The sequence below is a fragment of the Pseudorca crassidens genome, chromosome 19, assembly GCF_039906515.1.
Source record: "Pseudorca crassidens isolate mPseCra1 chromosome 19, mPseCra1.hap1, whole genome shotgun sequence".
Classification (NCBI taxonomy): Eukaryota; Metazoa; Chordata; class Mammalia; order Artiodactyla; family Delphinidae; genus Pseudorca; species Pseudorca crassidens.
Window position 1 is genome coordinate 40,723,321 of NC_090314.1, and position 21,940 is coordinate 40,745,260.

At 38.5% G+C, this 21,940-nt stretch overlaps 1 protein-coding gene across 3 annotated transcripts in view; it reads left to right on the forward strand.

The window, feature by feature from the left end:
- The window catches only part of SPOP (speckle type BTB/POZ protein), a 67,729-nt gene that overhangs the window by 34,178 nt on the left and 11,611 nt on the right, over positions 1-21,940 (forward strand). For 2 of the 3 annotated variants that reach the window (XM_067717081.1, XM_067717079.1), the window contains 4 exons: positions 13,185-13,327; positions 13,953-14,074; positions 15,979-16,130; positions 16,256-16,383. In XM_067717081.1, coding sequence (XP_067573182.1) covers positions 13,250-13,327; positions 13,953-14,074; positions 15,979-16,130; positions 16,256-16,383 — 480 coding nt within the window. In that variant the 5' untranslated portion in view covers positions 13,185-13,249. Of the gene's footprint in view, positions 1-3,131; positions 3,181-13,184; positions 13,328-13,952; positions 14,075-15,978; positions 16,131-16,255; positions 16,384-21,940 lie in introns of all 3 variants that reach the window. The other variant, XM_067717080.1, reaches the window with a different exon arrangement.

Consider the following 21,940-nt stretch of genomic DNA (forward strand, 5'->3'; position numbering starts at 1 on the left):
TCTGCTGTATAACAAAGTGAATCAGCTGTATGTATACATGTAGCCCATATCCCCTCCCTCTTGAGCCTCCCTCCCACCCTCCCTATCCCACCCCTCTAGGTGGTCACAGAGCACCAAGCTGATCTCCCTGTGCTATGCAGCTGCTTCCCACTAGATATCTATTTTACATTTGGTAGTGTATATACATCAGTGCTACTCTCTCACTTCATCCCAGCTTACCCTTCCCCCTCCCTGTGTCCTCAAGTCCATTCTCTACGTCCGTGTCTTGATTCCTGTCCTGCCCCTAGGTTCTTCAGAACCATTTTTTTTTTTAAGATTCCGTATATATGTGTTAGCATATGGTATTTGTTTTTCTCATTCTGACTTCACTCTGTATGACAGACTCTAGGTCCATCCACCTCAGTACAAATAACTTAATTTCATTTCTTTTTATGGCTAAGTAATATTCCATTGTATATATGTGCCTCATCTTCTTTATCCACTCATCTGTTGATGGACACTTAGGTTGCTTCCATGTCCTGGCTATTGTAAATAGTGCTGCAGTGAACATTGTGGTACATGTCTCTTTTTGAATTATGGTTTTCTCAGGGTATATGCCCAGTAGTGGGTTTGCTGGGTCATATGGCAGTTCTATTTTTAGTTTTTTAAGGAACCTCCATACTGTTCTCCATAGTGGCTGTATCAGTTTACATTCCCACCAACAGTGCAGGAGGGTTCCCTTTTCTCCACACCCTCTCCAGCATTTATTGTTTGCAGATTTTTTGATGATGGCCATTCTGACCGGTGTGAGGTGATACCTCATTGTAGTTTTCATTTGCATTTCTCTAACGATTAGTGATGTTGAGCATCCTTTCATGTGTTTGTTGGTAATCTGTGTATCTTCTTTGGAGAAATGTCTATTTAGGTCTTCTGCCCATTTTTGGATTGGGTTGTTATTTTGATATTAAGCTGCATGAGCTGCTTATATATTTTGGAGATTAATCCTTTGTCAGTTGCTTCGTTTGCAAATACTTTCTCCCATTCCGAGGGTTGTCTTTTCGTCTTGTTTATGGTTTCCTTTGCTGTGCAAAAGCTTTTAAGTTTCATTAGGTCCTTTTTGTTTATTTTTGTTTTTATTTCCATTTCTCTAGGAGGTGGGTCAAAAAGGATCTTGCTGTGATTTATGTCATAGAGTGTTCTGCCTATGTTTTCCTCTAAGAGTTTTATAGTGTCTGGCCTTACATTTAGGTCTTTAATCCATTTTGAGTTTATTTTTGTGTATGGTGTTAGGAAGTGGTTCTAATTTCATTCTTTTACATGTAGCTGTCCAGTTTTCCCAGCACCACTTATTGAAGAGGATGTCTTTTCTCCATTGTACATTCTTGCCTCCTTTATCAAAGACAAGGTGACCATATGTGTGTGGGTTTATCTCTGGGCTTTCTATCCTGTTCCACTGATCTATATTTCTGTTTTTGTGCCAGTACCATATTGTCTTGATTACTGTAGCTTTGTAGTATAGTCTGAAGTCCAGGAGCCTGATTCCTCCAGCTCCATTTTTCTTTCTCAGGATTGCTCTGGCTATTCGGGGTCTTTTGTGTTTCCATACAAATTGTGAAATTTTTTTGTTCTAGTTCTGTGAAAAATGCCATTGGTAATTTGATAGGGATTGAATTAAATCTGTAGGTTGCTTTAGGTAGTAGTATAGTCATTTTCACAATGTTGATTCTTCCAATACAAGAACATGGAATATCTCTCCATCTGTTTATGTCATCTTTAATTTCTTTCTTTAGTGTCTTACAGTTTTCTGCGTACAGGTCTTTTGTCTCCCTAGGTAGGTTTATTCCTAGGTAATTTATTCTTTTTGTTGCAGTGGTAAATGGGAGTGTTTCCTTAATTTCTCTTTCAGATTTTTTGTCGTTAGTGTATAGGAATGCAAGAGATTTCTGTGCATTAATTTTGTATCCTGCTACTTTACCAAATTCATTGATTAGCTCTAGTAGTTTTCTGGTAGCATCTTTAGGATTCTCTGTGTATAGTATCATGTCATCTGCAAACAGTGACAGTTCTAATTTTTCTTTTCTGATTTGGATTTCTTTTTCTTCTCTGATTGCCGTGGCTAAAACGTCCAAAACTATGTTGAATAATAGTGGTGAGAGTGGGCAACCTTGTCTTGTTCCTGATCCTAGAGGAAATGCTTTCAGTTTTTCACCATTGAGAATGATGTTGGCTGTGGGTTTGTCATATACGGCTTTTATCATGTTGAGGTAGGTTCCCTCTATGCCTACTTTCTGGAGAGTTTTTATCATAAATCGGTGTTGAATTTTGTCGAAAGCTTTTTCTGCATCTGTTGAGTTGATCATATGGTTTTTATCCTTCGATTTGTTTATATGGTGTATCACATTGAATGATTTGCATATACTGAAGAATCCTTGCATTCCTGGGATAAACCCCACTTGATCATGGTGTATGATCCTTTTAATGTGTTGTTGGATTCTGTTTGCTAGGCTTTTGTTGAGGATTTTTGCATCTGTGTTCATCAGTGATATTGGCCTGTAGTTTTCTTTTTTGTGTGACATCTTTGTGTGGTTTTGGTATCAGGGTGATGGGATGGTGGCCTTGTAGAATGAGTTTGGGAGTGTTCTTCCCTCTGCTATATTTTGGAAGAGCTTGAGAAGGATAGGTGTTAACTCTTCTCTAAACATTTGATAGGATTCGCCTGTGAAGCCATCTGGTCAACCAAGAGCACTTTTTATAAAGGGTTTTTTTTACATAGAAACTTGATAGTAATTCTTTTAGCATTTTGTGAAGTAGCTGGCAAAAGTGGTCACTCCCCTCTTGTAAATCTTGTAAATATTGACACAGGGCAAGCCACTTATTTCATTTTTGCTGTACTCATAGGCCAGTTCATTAGAGGAATTAGCTTGAATATTTCTGACTTTAATTTCTAAGTATAATCTTTTTGAGAGATGACTAGAAAATAGAGCTCTCAGAACTAGTGATGAGATATAAGAATGGTAATTTTGACTAGTAAATCCTAGCTAATGTATCACCTGCTTTTGTAAGATTTTCCCTTTTCAGAATAGCCTAAGTAAGTAAAGACTTGCATGAGATTCAGAATCTTGTTAAGTCTGATTCATCATCTCTATTTCCAGCGAAGATTTCCTGTTAGACAAGACAAATTAGAGTCTTCCTACTGACTTGGTGAGTTTTCACATAGTTTAATTTTAAATATAGTTTAAGATCATGAGGACAGAAGTGGAATGAAATGCATAGAAATATTTATCATGACTTTAAAAAATGCACATCTTGTAGTGCAATCTACTGTTTCATTTCAGTGCAGATAGTATGCATAGTTGGAAGTCATGTAAGGTGAGCATGTAAGTTTTTTTTTTAAATAATGAGGATTACAATCAGTGTTAAAGAAACATTTTTCATAAATGGTTTCAAAAGAGGTTTTATTCTAAATATTCTTTCCTGGAGTAAACAATAGTTATTTATTCAGATCTTCTTTGGTGACTAGTACCTACAGGATAAGGCTTTACACTAATGATGGAGAGGAGAAAAGATGTTTGGATTTACATTTTTTGATATTACATGATATGGAGACTTTAGAGTAAGATTATTTTTCTCCTGAGAAAAGATCTTCAGGGAAATTTGAATTCCAGCTTATAAAAGGAGATACCTTAAAGCAATTCATGGGCTCCCTTTTACTCTACATATAAAAGGAGTTTGATTCTGAGCAGGTTGCCTTTGTGTATGAACCTTAGAGCTCATCTCTCTATGGGTAACTTAGACAGCTGTTTCTACCATTCTGGCTACCATCTTAAAAGTTTTGCTTTGTGGCATGAGATTCTTGCCTCAAATGCTTATGTATGTTTTTACACAGTTTTATTGGGTAAAATAGGTGTTATTGCATTTTAATCTTTTAAATTCTGACAAAAATCATTGGGAGCCAGGAAATTGTGTTAAGACGGACATTCTGTCTAAGTTTCCCCTGTTTTGTCTGCCTGTGTGGTTTTACTTTTTCCTTGCGTCACGAATTTTGGAATGAACACTTCGAACTGAGAACTTCCTGCTCATCCTTTGTCCCATTTAATTTAGTTAGAACCTTAACATTAACATAGAAATTGGCTTATTTTTTAATAACTTTGGAAGAAGGGAGAATTTATTTTTTGCAGGTGGTTTCTAGGTAAGGAACATGGGTCCATGTAAACAATCATCAGATTTCTTTACTTAAGACCATACTTAAAGGAGGAGAGTAAAGCATACATATACCTCAATCTCTCTTTCATAGGTAGGGGGAGGTCTGAGTGTCACTCATAAAGGTAAGAGTCTCCAGGGAACACTGAATTCTGTACTGCTAGATAGTATGTAGTAGTAAACGCTGAAGAGGATCGGTTGCCCTTGTAGTAGACCAAATCCTCTGGAGCAGGTGGGTCTTTTCAGCTTCTAAGTTAATGAAGTTATTCCAAATTATATACCTTAAGACCAGTTTAGAATTTATTCTTTGGTATGCCTTCCTTGAGCCCTTTCTGTAGCCAGACTGTGTTAACAAGAAATATTTTTAAATGGCTTGACTGAAACATCGATGGCCAAAGAGAACTGCTTGTTGAATTTGGCTTCTGTAAAGGCCAGAGGATCCTGTGGGGTTATGCAAACTCTGCCTATTTGTTTCATGAAATGACTCTTTTGTTTCTGAATTCCTTGCAAATTAGACATGCTTAAATTGTATTAAGGCCAAGGCATTCATCTGTTTACTATTTGATTTTATAAGGTTCTTCATAATTGTAGCTGAGGGGAGAGAGAAGGTGAAAAACTGTCTCTCATATCTCAAAACAGCTTTGGGAATATAATTATATAATAAAGAGAGTCTTCTTAGCCATAAGGTTTTTTCCCTCTTCTTCCTCTTCCTTCTTCTTTTTTAAAATTCTGTTCCAGCTCTTGTTTTAGAATAAATTTTCTCAACCTAGAGGAGAAGTCTTTGATAACATGTGGGATGTGTTAAAATCTTCATCTTTCCTAGGTTTGCTCTTTGTGGCCCCAGAGATTTTTGCCCAAGCCATTCAGTGGAATCAACACATTATTATAATTTGTGAAAAGAGAGGAGTTGCTGATTGCCTCTGCCTATCTAATTTCATTTCTAAAGGTGTTTTCCTTTGGAACTGAGATCCACTTTGAAGTGAAATAGCCCCTTTATAGTCAGGTTTGTTTGCTGATCTGGATTCATGTCATTCTATTTCAGACATCTCCCAGATGATGCATTTTGAAGGTGATGTGTGGAGAAGCTTAATCCTATGAACGCTATCTGCCTTTTTTTTTTTTTTTTTTTTAAAGCAGTTAGAGGAGGGTTTTTTTTGTTTCCCTAGCAGGGGGTTAGTAACTCACAACAGCAGCACATCACCTGATGGAAAGAACCCAGACCTTGTGAAACCTGTGCCTGTTGCAGCCATCATGGTTTATGCTGCAGGACCCTCCGTCCAAGTGGAGGCAGGAATTTTTTCCTTCTATGTTGTTATGTAGATGTAGTCATTTGTGCCTAAATTAAAAAGCAAAACAAAAACTCAGTAAGTCTTTTTAAGGTCTAAGGAGATGCAATCCTACAATTCTGTTGAATGGCACCTACCTCTTTCCAGGACAGACCTCTGCATTTGGAGCAGAGCGTGCTGTCCCTGGACGTATTTTTGGGGTAGGGAATCATGCTAATATGTCCATATCAACAACTCTTACATAATGGATAGTTTTTAGGGGGAGGGAATGATTCCCTAGCCCTTAACTTAAATTGGCAATAAATTTTTCTGCTCTTTGATTTTTTTTTTCCTAACTGGAAAAGTTGCATCCATATTGAGAATTATTCCATATTTTAACCTTTGAGCTGGTTGCTGAGGTCTCTTTGGGGACAAGGACACTTTGTAGTTATTTATAACCTATAGAGAAGGGCAGTAAGGCTGTGAACAGCCAGCACGTGATGAGGTTTGGGAGCCAGTGGGAGCAGTCTGTTGTTTACTCTGCTTTCCACGGCTTGAAATTCTTTCATGTATCTTCTTGTTCCTCTTCATTTTGACTTTGGATGGACTTTACTAGCTGGGGTATTTCTATAAAACTCTTATCTTGTAACACTTAGATTGAGGAGAAGAAGGAAAAATAGCCTTTTTATGTACAAAAGCATGTCTAATCCTCACAGTCATTTCAGAGTCTATGCTTGCCTAAGAGATCTGTAAACTGGGAAAACCTTAAAGGTACTGACATGCATATGTAATACTATACTTGTTTCTGAGTTTTCCTTGTATACAGTAGTTTCTTCTAAGTTTCCCTTATACACAACAGTTGCAAGAACAGTTGAACTCTTAGTTAAATATTTGGCTATGGTAGAAAATAAGTTCTGCATCTTAGCCTGGTATAGAAAAAACTTAATGTGTCTATACATGTCTTAAAGGTATGTCTCCCTGTCTCTCTTTATATCTGTACACATGTGTACATGTGTATATATTTAATGTTAATTATTGTTTCTCTACATGTCAGTTTTAAGGGAATCAAACCCCGTGTCAGATATGAAAATTATAGATCAAATCTAAATAAACACTAAGAATCTGCCTCATTTTTATCAGTATACTGGAATTTTACTGTATGGAATTTAACTTGAAATAACTGAGAGGTCCTCTGTTTCTGACAGCTGCTGTAATGGTTCTTTCAGGATCGACTTATCCTGGAAGATGTGCTTAGATTACTATTGTCTTATGGGTTCAAGAACTTCCCATTTAGCCCTGCACACTTCTCTTTCTCCCAACTTTTCTTGGATTTTTTTTTTTTTAATCAAAGAAGAATGTAGTTTTGGAATGTATTAAATTAGTTCTTCAAAATAGGAGATCAACTGATAGTTTTCTTTTTAAAATATTTTCTTGTTTTAAGAGTATGCTTGGATTCCTATAGCTGTTACTCATTCAGCAACTCCCAAACTTTAATCTTTTAACTAGAGCTCATTAAGGAAAAATATGATCCCAAAAGACAGTAGTCTAGTTAGTCAACAGCAATTTCATTGAACAAATATTTATTGAGTGCCTATTATGATACCATTTTAGGCACAGGGGGATGCTGTTCTCTCATTGTGCTTAACTTCTAGTGGGAGAGACCGTAGACAAGTGAAAATATAAAAACAAGGTAATTTCAGATAGTGGTATTAAAAAAGAAATTTGAATAGGGTAATGTGATGAAAGAGGCTAGAAGTGGGGACTGCTTCAGATCTGGTGGTCAGGGATGACCTCTCTGAGGATATTACATTTGATAGGACACCTAAATGACAAGAAGGAGCCAGCTGTGAAAAGATCTGAGGGAAGAAAGAGCTTTCCAGGCTGAGGAAAGAGGCTGATGTGTTTGCCAAGTAGAATTAAAGGCCTGAGTGACTAAAGCATGGTGATTGAGAAGGGTAAGTGTTAGATGAGGTCAGGGAGGTACACTGAAGCTTTGGCAGTCATGACAAAAGGTAGATTTTATTTGGATAGGAGTGGAAGTCACTGAAGAATTCCTGTCTTGTTTCTCATAAGGGTCTGACTTATAAGCCGTCTCATAACCAAGAAGAATTCATTGTGAAGTCTGCTAATTCCTTTTAAAATATTTTTATTCATTATTTGAAAAGGTAATATATTCACATGGTTCAAAATTCAGTAAGTACAAATGGGAACAGTGGGAATTCTCCTTCCCACCCAAGTACCCAGTTTCCTTCCTTGGAAGTAACCAGTGTCTCTAGAGTCTTGTGTAGCTTTACAGACAGAGATATCTTACACACACACATACATACATACATACATACGTAAATATTTCTGCCTCTTTAGGTAGAAAGAGCTTCCCCATTCCTTTTTTAAATAGCTTTATTATTACATTGTCTGTATCATAATTTATTTAATCCATCCCTTATTGATGGATTTTCAGGTTATTTCCATGTTTTTGTGATTACACATAGTGCCACATTGAAAAACCTTTTATATTTATCATATTAAATATATTAGTAGGATAAATTTCTAGACATGGAATTGTTGGATCAAAGGGTATATGCATTTCTTATTCATTCTGATATGCATTTCCCTTCATGAAGTTTATAACAATTTATACTCTAATCAGAAATGTTCTCCTTATCCTGGGCAAGTGTTATCAAACATTTTAATTTTTGCCAATTCACTGGGTGAATTAATGTGTGGTTTAATTTGCATTTATGTTTTCACATATTTAAGAACCATTGATACTTACATGTCTGTAAACCATTGGCTGTTCTTTACGCATTTTTGTTAGGCTATTGACTTTTTTCTTCTTGATCTTTAGATTCACTCAATTCTAACTCCCTCTGTTAAAGAATTTTTAAAAAATACAATGTTACATGTCAGTTATATCTCAATTTTAAAAAAGCAGTCATCTTTAACTTGTAAATTTTAGGAAACATGAACCTGACATGAGACATGAGACACGATAAACCCTAGTCTTTCCTTTGCTGATTGAAGTCTCTCTTGATTGCCCTTGGTTTCATTTTAAGAAGTGTCTCTAAATTAAAATAAACAGAAAAGAAAAAGAAAAAAGTGCATTTAGTGTTTTGTTAGAGTAGATTGATCTGCAAAAAGTTTACCCATAACAAATATTCAGAAGTCATTCAAACCTTGCAAGAGAGGAAGTCAGTATGACCTGTAATAATCTGTCCTTGGGGTAATGAGAAAGAAGTTATTACCTCCTGGGCTGTATATGATTGAGGACACTGTAACAGAAGAAATACAGACATTCCTTTGAGGTCCCAAAAGTTTCTCAAAAATGAATATACCCAAATCTTTCTATAGTTTTGGGGGGGTTTTTTTGTTTTTTGTTTGTTTTTTTTTTTGGTCAAGTCTTTTTGGCATCTTCTGTTTTGGAAAATGCAAACGTCTCTCAAGTTTAAAATAGTTACAACATTGGGATTTTTCCTTACTTGGAAACTGTACCAGGCTTTAAACCAAGAGAAAAAATAGTTACAGGCTTTAAAAAGTCCCTAACAAACCATTCTTTGGCAAGAAACCATGTTCCCAGCCATCTAGTTTGTGCATGTTTGTGTATTATATTAAACAACATGAAATTGTCAGGATTTAATAGAGTGAACAGGAAAATAAATGGTGGTGTATAACAGATATGTTCAGCCTCTGAGTTGTCAGCATACTGGGAAGTTTGCTAAGCCTGGGAAAATAAATTTCTCATTAGAGAACTTGGGCAGTCTTGTTTTAACTTGTTTGAAGCCAGGAACAGTATATTTTGGTGCTAGTTGTCTCCTACAAAGGTTCTCAAACCATGACCCTCAAATAGACCTCCTATTTCCTAAAATTGTTTTTCTGCTGGGCATCTGCGGCAGTTGGCATGAAGTGCTGAAGAGTTCACGTACAGGGAGGCTACTTTGCTTATGAACACTTTGCCCATGGTGCCTGCTGTGAGTGAAATTAATTAGATTTGTGCTGTCCTAGTCGATTTCCCTCCCAGCAGATTGTGTGGTTAGACCTCCTCAGAGTCTAAAGCCGGTTCTCCAGTTCTACTGACTGCTGGGTTGGACACTTTTAAAAATTGGAAGAAAGGTTGGTGATATTTTAAAAGAAACCAAAGACTTCTCTACAGAATAAATGAGAAGCAAAAAAGATAGGTAAAAATGGCCAAGACCAAGGTTGTATTTTTTTCCTGGTTGTAATAGTGAACCATGGTTCAGTAGCAACAGTTAAGCCATTAAAATAAACTGGTTTTTAAACTTGTCTTTTTCTTAGGCTTAGAGAATTCTTAACTTGTTAATTGTTAGATAAATTTGAAGTATTTTTTTAAACTTCAAAAATAAACTCAAATTAGTATTTTATGATCTATCAATATAGAGCTGAGCCTGCACCTCACACCTACAGAGCCAAGTTTTATGCTCTTAACTAACATGTAAAATTCACATCTTCATTCCAACCCGCTCAAAAGATAGTTTTAATTGGGAATTTTGAAAATTCATTCTGGCTCCTACTGGCAGTAATGGTAACTGGGATTTGTAAAACCGCCTAAGGTGCATTTACTCACTACTAGATAAGTAAACAGTTTTGTGAGAATATGTTTTCCATCAAATGCAAGTCTACCTTGATCACAGGTCTCTTTTCTTGATATTATCATGACTCCTGAATTGCACAAACCAGGGAGGCCCAGATTCCATTGCAGTGCTTAGTTTAAGTGAAATAGCACATCATGTATATAAGACTTAATTTCATGTGTGATTACATGGGATGTTTTAACTATAAACACATGTAGGATAGTGTTAAAACCAATGGGGACTCTGGTAATACTGATGGTATTACTCTGTGAGGGTGCAACTATATCTTATTACTCCTCCATGTTTATTAAGTGGCCAGTGAATGTGAGTTGAGTGATTTTTTTTTTTTACCTCTTTCTACGAAGGATTTGAGGCAGTTTCCAGAAATACTTAATATATCAAACAGTAAAATAAATCAGTTCAGGGAATTACAGCAAAGTGAATAACAATGTTAAGAAAATAATAAAGCTATTCGGACTTCCCTGGTGGTGCAGTGGTTAAGAATCTGCCTGCCAATGCAGGGGACACGGGTTCGATCCCTGGTCCGGGAAGATCCCACATGCCTCAGAGCAACTTAGCGCATGTGCCACAACTGCTGAGCCTGTGCTCTAGAGCCCACAAGCCACAGCTACTGAAGCCCACACGCCACAACTACTGAAGCCCCCCCAACTAGAGCCCGTGCTCTGCAACAAGAGAAGCCACCGCAGTGAGAAGCCCACGTGCAGCAACGAAGAGTAGCCCCCGCTCGCCACAACTGGAGAAAGCCCGCACGCAGCAACAGAGACCCAATGCAGCCAAAAAATAATAAAATAAAATAATAATAAAGCTATAGTAGAGGGATCATATGAGCCTATATAGAGTATAGCATGTAGAATGAGCATATGAGCCTGTAGTTTCAAGAGATGGGTCAGATTTGTCTCAGGGCTTCCTAGTAGCCAAGCAAAGAGAGCAGCATTATCAGATATAGATTCATATTGTCTGTCCATAGCTGAAAACACACCAGGTGTTCAGGAAAGAAATTTCTCCCTTGTATATTGTAAACCAGACAATGTATGATATGATGGAGTAAGTACATCCTTACACTATTCCCACAATTAATAAAATATATTTTATTGTATTTAAGGTGTTTTTTTTATCATTTTTGATCATTTTTAAAATCTTTATTGAATTTGTTACAGTATTGCTTCTGTTTTATGTTTTGATTTTTTGGCTGAGAGGCATGTGGTTGGTATCTTAGCTCCCTGACCAAGGATCAAACCCACACCCTCTGCATTGGAAGGTGAAATCTGAACCACTGGACCACCAGGGAAGTCCCAATAAAATATATTTTAAAGATAAAGCAGAACAGTACAAAGGTAGTATATACTAAAATAGCTCTCATCCCAAACTAAAAGACATTTGTCATATTTGCCTCAGGTCATCCTAATTTTTAAACAAACATGAGAGATCAACTTGAAATGTCTTACATTCTTTTCCCAGCTTCATTCTTCATCCTTGCTCTCCCATCAGGAATCTGATACATAGCTTGTCAATGATTTTTTTCACTTCTGCTGTATGCATATATCTGTAAATAATATATAAATCTTAAATTTGCATAAATAGTGTACTGCACATGACATTCCAAAACTTGCTTTTTTTCATTAGTGTCGTGTTAGATCTCACTCATCTCCGTGGTGCTGTAGATGTAGTTCATTACTTCTAAATCCTGAAGTAGTTTTCCATTGTATGGAAATAACCCAATTTAGTTATCTGTTTCCCGCCTAATGGATTTTTAGTTTGTTTGTCTACAGACAAACTGCCACATTGAACGACCTTGTCTATGTCTTCTTGTGCCCGTGTGCAGTTTTTCTAGGACAGTGGTTCTCAAAGTATTCCAGGGCATATCAGGGTCACCTGGGAACTTGTTAGAAATGGAAATTCTTGGGCCCAACCTCTGAATCAAAAACTCTGGGGGGCAGGGCCCAGCAATCTGTTTAGCAAGTGATCCTGATGCACCTAAAGTTTGAGAACCACTACTTTAGCACATATATAGTTAAAAGTAGAACTACTAAGTCTTAACGTATAAGTAGGTTAAACATTACTAGATATGGCAAATTCCTACCCTAAATATACTTAATAATTTACAGTCTCACCAGCAGTGTATGAGAGTTCCTATAGCTCCATACTGTGGAACAGAGGAACAGAGAAAGCAAGAAGAATCTGGAAAATCAGATACCAGTGAAGTGTAAGTGGAGAGAGATCTCTAATGATACAGAGAAAGGAAAACATCTAAGAAAGGGATAAATGTTGCCCTTACAGAGAGCAGCCAGCAATGGGTTGATAAATAGAAGACTATTCATTTTTAAAAAATTTATTTTTGGCTGTTTTGGGTCTTCGTTGCTGCACATGGGCTCTCTCTAGTTGTGGTGAGTGGGTGCTACTCTTCGTTGCTGCACGTGGGCTTCTCACTGCGGTGGCTTCTCTTGTTGCAGAGCACGGGCTCTAGGTGCGTGGGCTTCAGTAGTTGTGGCGTGCGGGCTTCAGTAGTTGTGGCTTGCGGGCTCTAGAGCGCAGGCTCAGTAGTTGTGGTGCATGGGCTTAGTTGCTCTGAGGCATGTGGGATCTTCCCGGACCAGGGCTTGAACCCGTGTCCCCTGCATTGGCAGGCGGATTCTTAACCACTGCGCCACAAGGGAAGCCCAGAAGACTATTTATTCTTAATAATAAGTTTGCACTGAAGTGTAGGAGAAGATGAGACAGTATTTGGAAAGATAACAAAGTAATTTTCCTTTAGGAGTGAAGTATTTGTACCCTCAAGGGAAGGAGCCCACGTACAGTGGTAAAGCTGTATGTGGTGTTCACCATGCTGTCTCCTCTTTAGGTAGCCTTTTCATGGATGTACTTTAAGTACCCTTTGAGTACACTCATTTGGTAAGATAATATTAAATAGTATTGTGCAGAAGATTAAAATAGGGTGATATCATTGTGATGAGACTGCTTTAGGTTAGGTGATCTTCTCTGAGGTTAACATTGAATGCTAAGAAGCCATTTGAATGATAAGGGTAGAGAATTCCAGGCAGGAGGCAAAGTTTCCAGTCTCTGGAAGGTCAAATGGAAACAGTAGGATAGTATACCATTAATCTAATAAAATTCTCTTGCTTCTTGCATCATCCAGGGTGAAGAGGAACAGAAGTCTTTGTCCCCTGACTTTGGAAATCTTGTTTAACCTTCAAACTGGCGATGTCAAGGGTTCCAAGTCCTCCACCTCCGGCAGAAATGTCGAGTGGCCCAGTAGCTGAGAGCTGGTGTTACACACAGGTAGGTGCTTCTTGGGAGGATTTTGGGGGACGAAAGGAATCAGATTTCTTTTCTACGTTGGCTTTCCTGCTTTCTCTGGGTCATACCTGCCAAATAGTTAGATAAAGTACTTGTCAGCTTTCCATGCCTTGGTTTTCCACGGGGAATCTGAATGCCCTAGGCATTCACGGGAGCTTGAAAGGGGAATCTTTGAAACTGGATCTGCTGCCTACATCCACCTTGATGGAAGTGTATTCCTCTGTTGGGGAATTTAGGGGGAAACCAGGTTTGAGATTGCAACCCCAGGCAGTGGTATCAACATCTAAATCATCAAGCAACTGCTCTGAGCAGAGGTTCATTTTAGGTGTGGCTTAATCACCTGCTTTCCCAACCTTGTCCATGTTTTTCTCACTTTCCGTCTAGTGTTTCTCAGAAGCTGAGAAAAGTTATGAAAGCAGTTGGTCACCGTGAGATTTCTTAAAATGTAGATGAGAGACAGAAAAGGCTGAGCCTCCATGCTGGCCAAACAGTGCTGTCTTCCTATGGGATTATGCAGAGGGAGGGAGGGGGAAAATTATCTGATCTCCAGCCTGGTTTTCAGGTTGCCCACTTCCTATTTAATTGCTTCCTGGTTTTCTATCAACAGATCAAAGTAGTGAAATTCTCCTACATGTGGACCATCAATAACTTTAGCTTTTGCCGGGAGGAAATGGGTGAAGTCATTAAAAGTTCAACCTTTTCATCAGGAGCCAATGATAAACTGAAATGGTGAGGAAGACTACATTTAGCTATACAAATTTTTCTATAAGTTGCCTGTTTTGCTTGGCTTCACAGGATACTGACTGGAGTGGAAGATCCTTGATGGCAGGGACTTTGTTTTGTTCTTAATGTATTCCCTGGTGTCTGATACATAACAGATGCTCACTGTATATTTGTTGAATTAATTCAATGAGTATATCAGGGGATCAGCAAACTCACATGGCTGTAGGGTAATGTAAATGTGTAAAGAGAGCCAGTGTTGTAAATAACGTCCATACGTGGTGTGAGTGTTGACCACTTGGCAAACTAGTGAATGTCCTTCTAAAAGAAGTGGTGGCTTCTCAGCTCCAGCTGACTAGAGGCATGTGTGAATAAGGGCTGACCAGCCCTATTTTCTGATTTTTCAAGAAAAGCAAGAGATCTAGATTTTAATGTAATATCTCTTGACTTTTAGATTGCCTGTTTTTAAACAACAAAGGAGATTTATTTACTTATGTACCTGGAATGCCCATGGTGTAGGATGTCTTTGAAGGTAATTTGATCCAGCAGCCAGCCCAATGGTTAGATTAAGGACCCCATCGCTCTCTGCTCTGCCCTGCTCTCCACACTGTTTGACATTTCAAGGTTAGCTTCCCTTGTGGTTGAAGGGTGACTGGCGGTAGCAATGAGCATCACCCGCTACCATCCCACAAGTGCTTTGAACTTGCTCTGAACTGTGTGGCCAAGAATGCACTGATTGGTTTAGATCTAGGTTCCCTCAGTTGATCCCTGTGGCAAGGGGAATAGGATCTGGAAGTGGGGGTCAGTCCTATCCAAACCATGTGTTTTCTTTAGGAGGGGCAGGCAGTTATGGATACAACCATATGCTCTCTACAAAGACCAGAACACATATCTGTGAACCACCATTTTTGACCTCTGATATCCCACTGAAAAGTTTTAACAACTCTCCTTTCGTTTAGTCCTTTTTGGCCATGTACATAAGCAGTGTACTACTAGGTGCTGAGAGAAGGCTTATTCTTAGGCATTGTATTTAAATCCGCATCTTTAGCACAATTGTGTAGTGATCTATGTGGCATATGCACTTCCTGGAGAAGCACTGAATTGGGCCACCTGTTTGAGAGAGGTGCTATAACACTGGCAAGGCCTAAGGATACATATGGCCTGTGTATTATATGTGGTAGAAGCCGTGTTTGAACCACATGCAGTTCAGCTAATGACATTTACAACTTAACTGAGTTGAACCTATTCTGTCTGAATTTTGTTTTGATCCATTGGTAACATATTGGCATCTCTAACTCTGTTTAGAAGTCTGGCTTAGAACTCTACCCTGTGTAATGGGAGTTTACTTTTGTCTGTGCTTCCTCCATGCTGCCTCCTTTATTTTAATCTTAGAATATTATTGCCAGATTGATAAAATATCTATAAAAGATTATTTACTACTAACATATTCCTCTAGAATTCTTTTTCTCTCCCAAGGTGATATTGAAAGGCTCACTGACTTTTTTTTCCTGGTTTCACTGCAATCCCAGCAAAATAAGGGGCTGCTTTTCCTGAGATTGAGGATTAGAATAGATTGAGCCTAGGCTGAATTTTAAAATATTTTAGGGGAATAAAGACTGATTTGGGAGATTATGAGGAAAGAGGAAGAGATGCAGGGGATGTGTTGTCAGATCCTAGGATGCCCCTTTATTGTTTACTTTTTAAAAGGTGCCTCAGGTTGCTCTAGAAAAGTGATTTCCAAGTAGTCATTCGCTGAATCAGAATCTCCTCTATGGGGCCTGGGTTTTTTTTTGTTTGTCTGTTTTGTTTTTTTAACATCTCCCTCTCGATTTGAATGTTCTAGTTCCCTCCTGTCCTTTCATGAGCCTACAAACATGGATGCTTTCGACATTTTTTTTTTCTGTTTTGGGTAGGTGTTTGCGGGTAAACCCAAAAGGGCTAGATGAAGAGAGCAAAGATTACCTGTCACTTTACCTATTACTGGTCAGCTGTCCAAAGAGTGAAGTTCGAGCAAAATTCAAATTCTCCATCCTGAATGCCAAGGGAGAAGAAACCAAAGCTATGGGTAAATGTTACCTTTGTTCGACTCTTTATTTTCACATATGGCAACTTTATACATTGACAAATTGTGGGTTTGATACGGTTTTTTGAGTAATCCTAAATATAACTTTTTTTTTTTTTTCACTCCAGAGAGTCAACGGGCATATAGGTTTGTGCAAGGCAAAGACTGGGGATTCAAAAAATTCATCCGTAGAGATTTTCTCTTGGATGAGGCCAATGGGCTTCTCCCTGACGACAAGCTTACGCTCTTCTGTGAGGTGAGTCCTTTTACCCTGCTGTGAGAGTAGCAATTCCCAGACCTGATGGGTATCAGTAGACATAATTGTATTGTATCAAGGATGGTGAGTGAGAAAAATCCCCAAGTGGAGTGGTGCTGCACAAATGCGATTTGTGTGACTGACTGAAAAGCTGTGCCGTGATTTCAAGGTTGTTGGGCATCTCAGCTTTCCACCTGTTACTTTCTTAAAAACAAAGGTTGTGCACTATCTTGGTATGTGTGATTTTTTAGCTGCTTGCGTCAGAATTCTGGCTTTTTCCTTGTGGATTTTTTCAGAAAGCATTTGGAAGGACTGTTAACTTTAAGCTGAGGAGAATGACCAGCAACTAGATATGTAAACGTATTTGTTCCTTGAGCTTTCTGGCTCCTCCTTGAGTATGAAGTCCACGTGTGTTTGATAGAGCACTTTCCTTTTCTGCTTTTCGAACTAAATGACTCTTACCGGTTGTTGAGTGTCTCCAGTTTGTCTTGCTGGTAATTGTGAAATAGGAAGGTGAGAACCATTTTTTCTAGAGTGAAGGTTAAAAAGGTTAAAGCTCTCTAACTCATAGTTAGCTAAGAGAGTTATCTGTAGTCAGTTAGGAGAGTCCTTCTCTCCCCAACGACCTAAGGAGCCTTTTTCAGGTTTATAGGAGAAGCCTTGAAGTAAAATTCCCGAACTGAGAGTGAGTTGAAAAATGGTTTCTTTAATGAGTATATACAAATTGGTCATTTCATGCTGTTAATACATATATAAATACTCATAAGCTCACAGTGTAAGAAATGAATAAAACCTCCAGTCAGCTGGGATGTTGGCATTCCCTGTACATCGTATGGTCAAGGAGCTGCTTCCTGAGCAACACCACTTTATGAAAATGACCACTGTGCCTTCATGGGGAAGGTGCAGGCAAGTTCCCCAACTAGCAGTGTGCTCTGTCAAATAATAGGCATATCACCGCCTGCACAGTAGGAAACGTGTCTCTTAGGAACCTTGCCCCTTTGTAGACGAGGCCTGGCCAGCAGTAGCCAGCTTCTTTTCCAAGTCACAGCTCATTGAATATTTCCACGGAATAGTTGCTGATGATTAGGAAATTTGGGAGCTATAGTTTATTAAAATATCACACTGAATACATAAAGTATAGTTTGCATAATAACTACCTTTTCTCCTTTTTAATTGCTAAGTAAAAGAAGGAAATACTAGAGTGATGGCGTCTGTAAAAATACATAAAATTTTGCAGTTGTTTTTTGTCTGATGGACTTGGAATTTGAATTCTACATAAATCCAAGTAGTTATAGATCATACTCAGTTGCCCAAGTGGAGAAATGAGAACAATTAGGTGGTTTTATGTCATGTTGGATGTTACATAAACAAACCATCAATTTAATATTCACCCACCTTAGAGATCCTATATTTCAGAAAAAAATTAAAAGAGTGGAAAACTCTAATTTCTGTTGGAAATGAAAGCCAATTTTTGAACTGCTCTCTGAAGGAAGAGAAATCGCCTCTAAATAATGCATCTGGTGCTTTAGGCAACACCAAAACCTTTACTGTAGCATTTTCAAGTCCACAGTGGGTCCAGCCTTTTCTTACATGCTTCCCCTCTATACCATCACCAGATCCATTCCATCTGCTCCAGCCCTTGTATTGACATTCTTGATTTGGAAACCAGTTGGCCTGCCCTCACTTGGCAATCTCTCATCCTGTAGTTAAGTCCGAGGTGCACTCTCTCTTTGCTTCCCCATATGAAATTCTCTTAGGAGAAATCCTGTGGTTAAGTTTAGAAATGCCTTACTGACTTAGAAGGGAAGTGAGATGACACTTTGGAAATGAGGAGATGTTGAACAGGGAAACGTCTGTTGAGTTCTGCTGATGCCATCGGTTTCTTACCATCGGACCAGGTGTGCCATCTGTTCCTCTCACACTTCTCTGTTGGCCACAGGTGCTGAGTGTTGCTTCTTGTTCTTGGGCTTGTGCCTAGTGAGACTCGTTTCTGTTCCAAGGCTCTCTGTGGACTTAGTAGCATTCAGCATTGCAAGACAGTTGCGTGGGGGGTGTGTTTTGAATGTGTGGGTTTTAAAAATGTCTGCAGCTCATCTAAGTTCTTAGTGCATTTCAGAGCTGGATCGTCCTTTGGTGCAAATTCTATCCTTCTGACCTGTGCTACTTCTATCAATAGAATATTTATAAACAAATTTATTTTGTTCATATTTATTTATTATTGGTTTAGTTAGTATTTTGTTATAATTTAGAGGCCTTTATGAAGTTGATGTCCACATACAAATTTAGGTTATGAGTACTCCACTGTTCCATTCCTTACTCGGTCTTTGGCCCAGGCACTTCTGTCCTGTCCTGATGTAAGTAATAAGTACAGTTGTTTTGTGGATATTTTTGGTCTGTTCCCAGAGGCCACAAGAGGGAATCCGAAGGCGAAAGACTGAGAATCACACATTTGTGTGTTTGGGTTGTATTTCAGTGGTAAAACCATTAATGAAACTCTGAAAAATGCCGACTGAGTAGTCTTGTTTGTAATGTGCTGCACTGGGTTCACTTTTGATTCTCGGTGATCTTTCTGTCTGACTATTAGGAAGTATGGCAGTTCTTCCAAGTTGATGTTGCTTAGTTAACGCATTCCCTTAATTGTCTCTTATCACAATCCTTTGAGCTAGGTTCGTTCTTTTCTCTTCATTTCATGTTACTGGGGAGAGAAGCAGTGCCTAAGGAGGTCAGGTAAGTTTACTAACATTGTGCAGCAAATTAGTGTCAGGGCTATGTCAGCTCTCCATTTTCCATCTCTAGTCTGCTGTGCTACACTAAGTGAAACTGAATGCCATTTACCCAAGGAAACATGGGCTCTACCAAGTTTTCTTTTGGTAATGAAAGAGAGAATCGTGAAAGCTTTACACTTTTAATTTTCTCTGTAACAATTTGGACCATAGAAAATCTACTTGAAATGTTTCAGCTTCTATTGATCTTCTTTCCACTTATTTATATTGAAAGCAAGTAGCTGTTAGCAATAAATATACATGTATTCCACCGTCAGTGTTTATGCCTCTGACAGGTAGAAGATTCCAGTGCCTCTTTGTAATGTTGCAATTAAAGTTGAAATATTAAATACCATATGAAATATGAAATACCAAATATGAAATATCTCAATACTAGTTAACTCTTCTTTTTTTTTTTTTTTTTTTTGGTACGCGGGCCTCTCACTGTTGTGGCCTCTCCCATTGTGGAGCGCAGGCTCAGCAGCCATGGCTCACGGGCCCAGCCGCTCCGCGGCATGTGGGATCTTCCTGGACTGGGGCACGAACCCGTTTCCCCTGCATCGGCAGGCGGACTCTCAACCACTGCGCCACCAGGGAAGCCCCTAGTTAACTCTTAAAACATCTCTTTCCTTATCAAACACAGAATATCCGTTCAAAGCCTGGGAATATGTATTTTTGCCAAATTTTAAATATGTGGGTCTACTAATTTTTCTTTTTATCATTTTTAAATGGATTATTTGTATATATTAGTTGAACTTATGAAAATGCTAATAATATTTGATCTTGACCTACAAAACTGGTGATTAAATATGTATTATCATTATAGGTTATAAAACATGATAATGTAGTAAACCTACCACCCAACCCAGCAACATCACCAATAACTGAGAACTATATATGCTTCTCCCCTGTCCCTTAGACCTGTTGTCTCCCTACTCAGATGATGATAATGAATAGCGCTTTTGAATTGTTTATCATTCCCTTGTTCATTATTTGCATGCCTGAACAATATATTGTTTAGGTTCACTTGTTTTTGAGCTTTATGAAAATGGTGTCAGGATGTATGTAGTCATCTAGGACTTGCTGTTTTCATATTATGTTTCTAAAGTTTATTTATATTGTGAATGTAACTATAATTCTTGATTTTTAGTGCTGTACAGTAGTTTGCTGTGTATTCACACGACAGTTGATTGTTTATTCATTCTCTTGCTGATGGACATTTATTTATTTATTTTTAATATTTATTTAGTTGGCTGCTTTGGGTCTTAGTTGCGGTGCATGGGCTTCTCTAGTTGTGGTGCGTGGGCTTCTCTAGTTGTGGCGCACGGGCTCAGTAGTTGCAGCACATAGGCTCTCTAGTTTAGCGTGTGGGCTCCAGAGTGTGCAGGATCAGTAGTTGCGGCGTGTGGGCTTAGTCGCCCTGTGGCATGCAGGATCTTAGCTGCCTGACCAGGGATCGAACCCACGTCCCTTGCATTGGAAGGCGGATTCTTAACCACTGGACCGCCAGGGAAGTCCCTTGATGGGCATTTAGTTTGTTGCTAGTCTTTTGATTAGGAATAGTGCTGCTGCTATAAACAATCTATATGCCGTCTGTTTATTTTTTCTTGATTGTTTTAATTATACAGAAATTAAAAATATATTTCAGTGGTTTTACCTTGACATTCTATGTTTAGACAAAGTAAACAAGAAATGGCACAATCTTTTATGAAATTTTATGTCTTTTATGAAATTTTCTTTTTTAAGAAAAGGAATTGACTTTAAAAGTGAGGCCCTTTTACAACTTGAAATTTAGAGGGTTATAGAGCCTTCCTGAGACATTTTCATGCAGTCATTTCTAAGACATAAATGTCACAGTCACGTCATCTTCACAGCTGCAATTTTGAATGAGTCTCCGTAGTCAACTTTATAGGCATTAAAAAAAATCTTTAGTTTTTCTCAAAATGGTATCATTTTAGCATCATCATTTGCAGAGGAAAACAATCCCTTTCTAAGTTAAAAGTTTGGGCTCTGAAGACTCATTTGTGTATGCCATTTAAAATTTATTTTTAATTAAGCGTATTTAATGTTGGTAAGAGGTGCCAGACATTCAGAGCTCTGGAGACTCCAGGCATCCATATATCTGCAGAACAAGTCTGGCTCAGACAGTAAAGGTACATTCTCCTTCCTGCTGTGTTCCTGTCTGTGTCTGAAGAGAGGAATTGCCCCAGTGAGAGGAGTCACAGTCTTTGGGCCGCACTCGTTACCAAGTGCACGTGCAACCAGCACAGAGTCCACTGGTCACCACAGTTTGCAAATCAGCTTGGCTCTTGCCAGTTCATTTTACCCAGTCTAGTAGATTGCCATCAAATGTTAATGACTTTGGGCTCCTGTCAGCCTGGTTTAATTCAAGCTTAGGAACCCAGTGCCAAAAGCGTTCTCCATTCCCTTCATTGGCCATCCCAAGCGATTCCTGCCTTTCCCTATGAGGAAGTTGGATTTAATTGGTCTTTTCCTTGGTGCTTTGTTTGTTTGTTTTTAAATCAGCAGTATTTTGAAGCTAAAACTGGAAGTAGGCCACTTCTACTTTCGGTGTTAATATTATATCAAAGAAGTAAGGGTGTTAATATGAGAAAGTTGCTGAACCAAATTAGAGATCTTACATGGGACGATCTCTGTGGAGTGGTTTGTGTTGGGTCCTGGGCTATTAAAATAATGTTATACTCTGGCTCTGATAAATGTGGTACTGATGCTAAGCACATTCATAGTTCATTAGCTTGGTTGCTTCATTGCCCAAGACCGTAACAGCCAGCTTT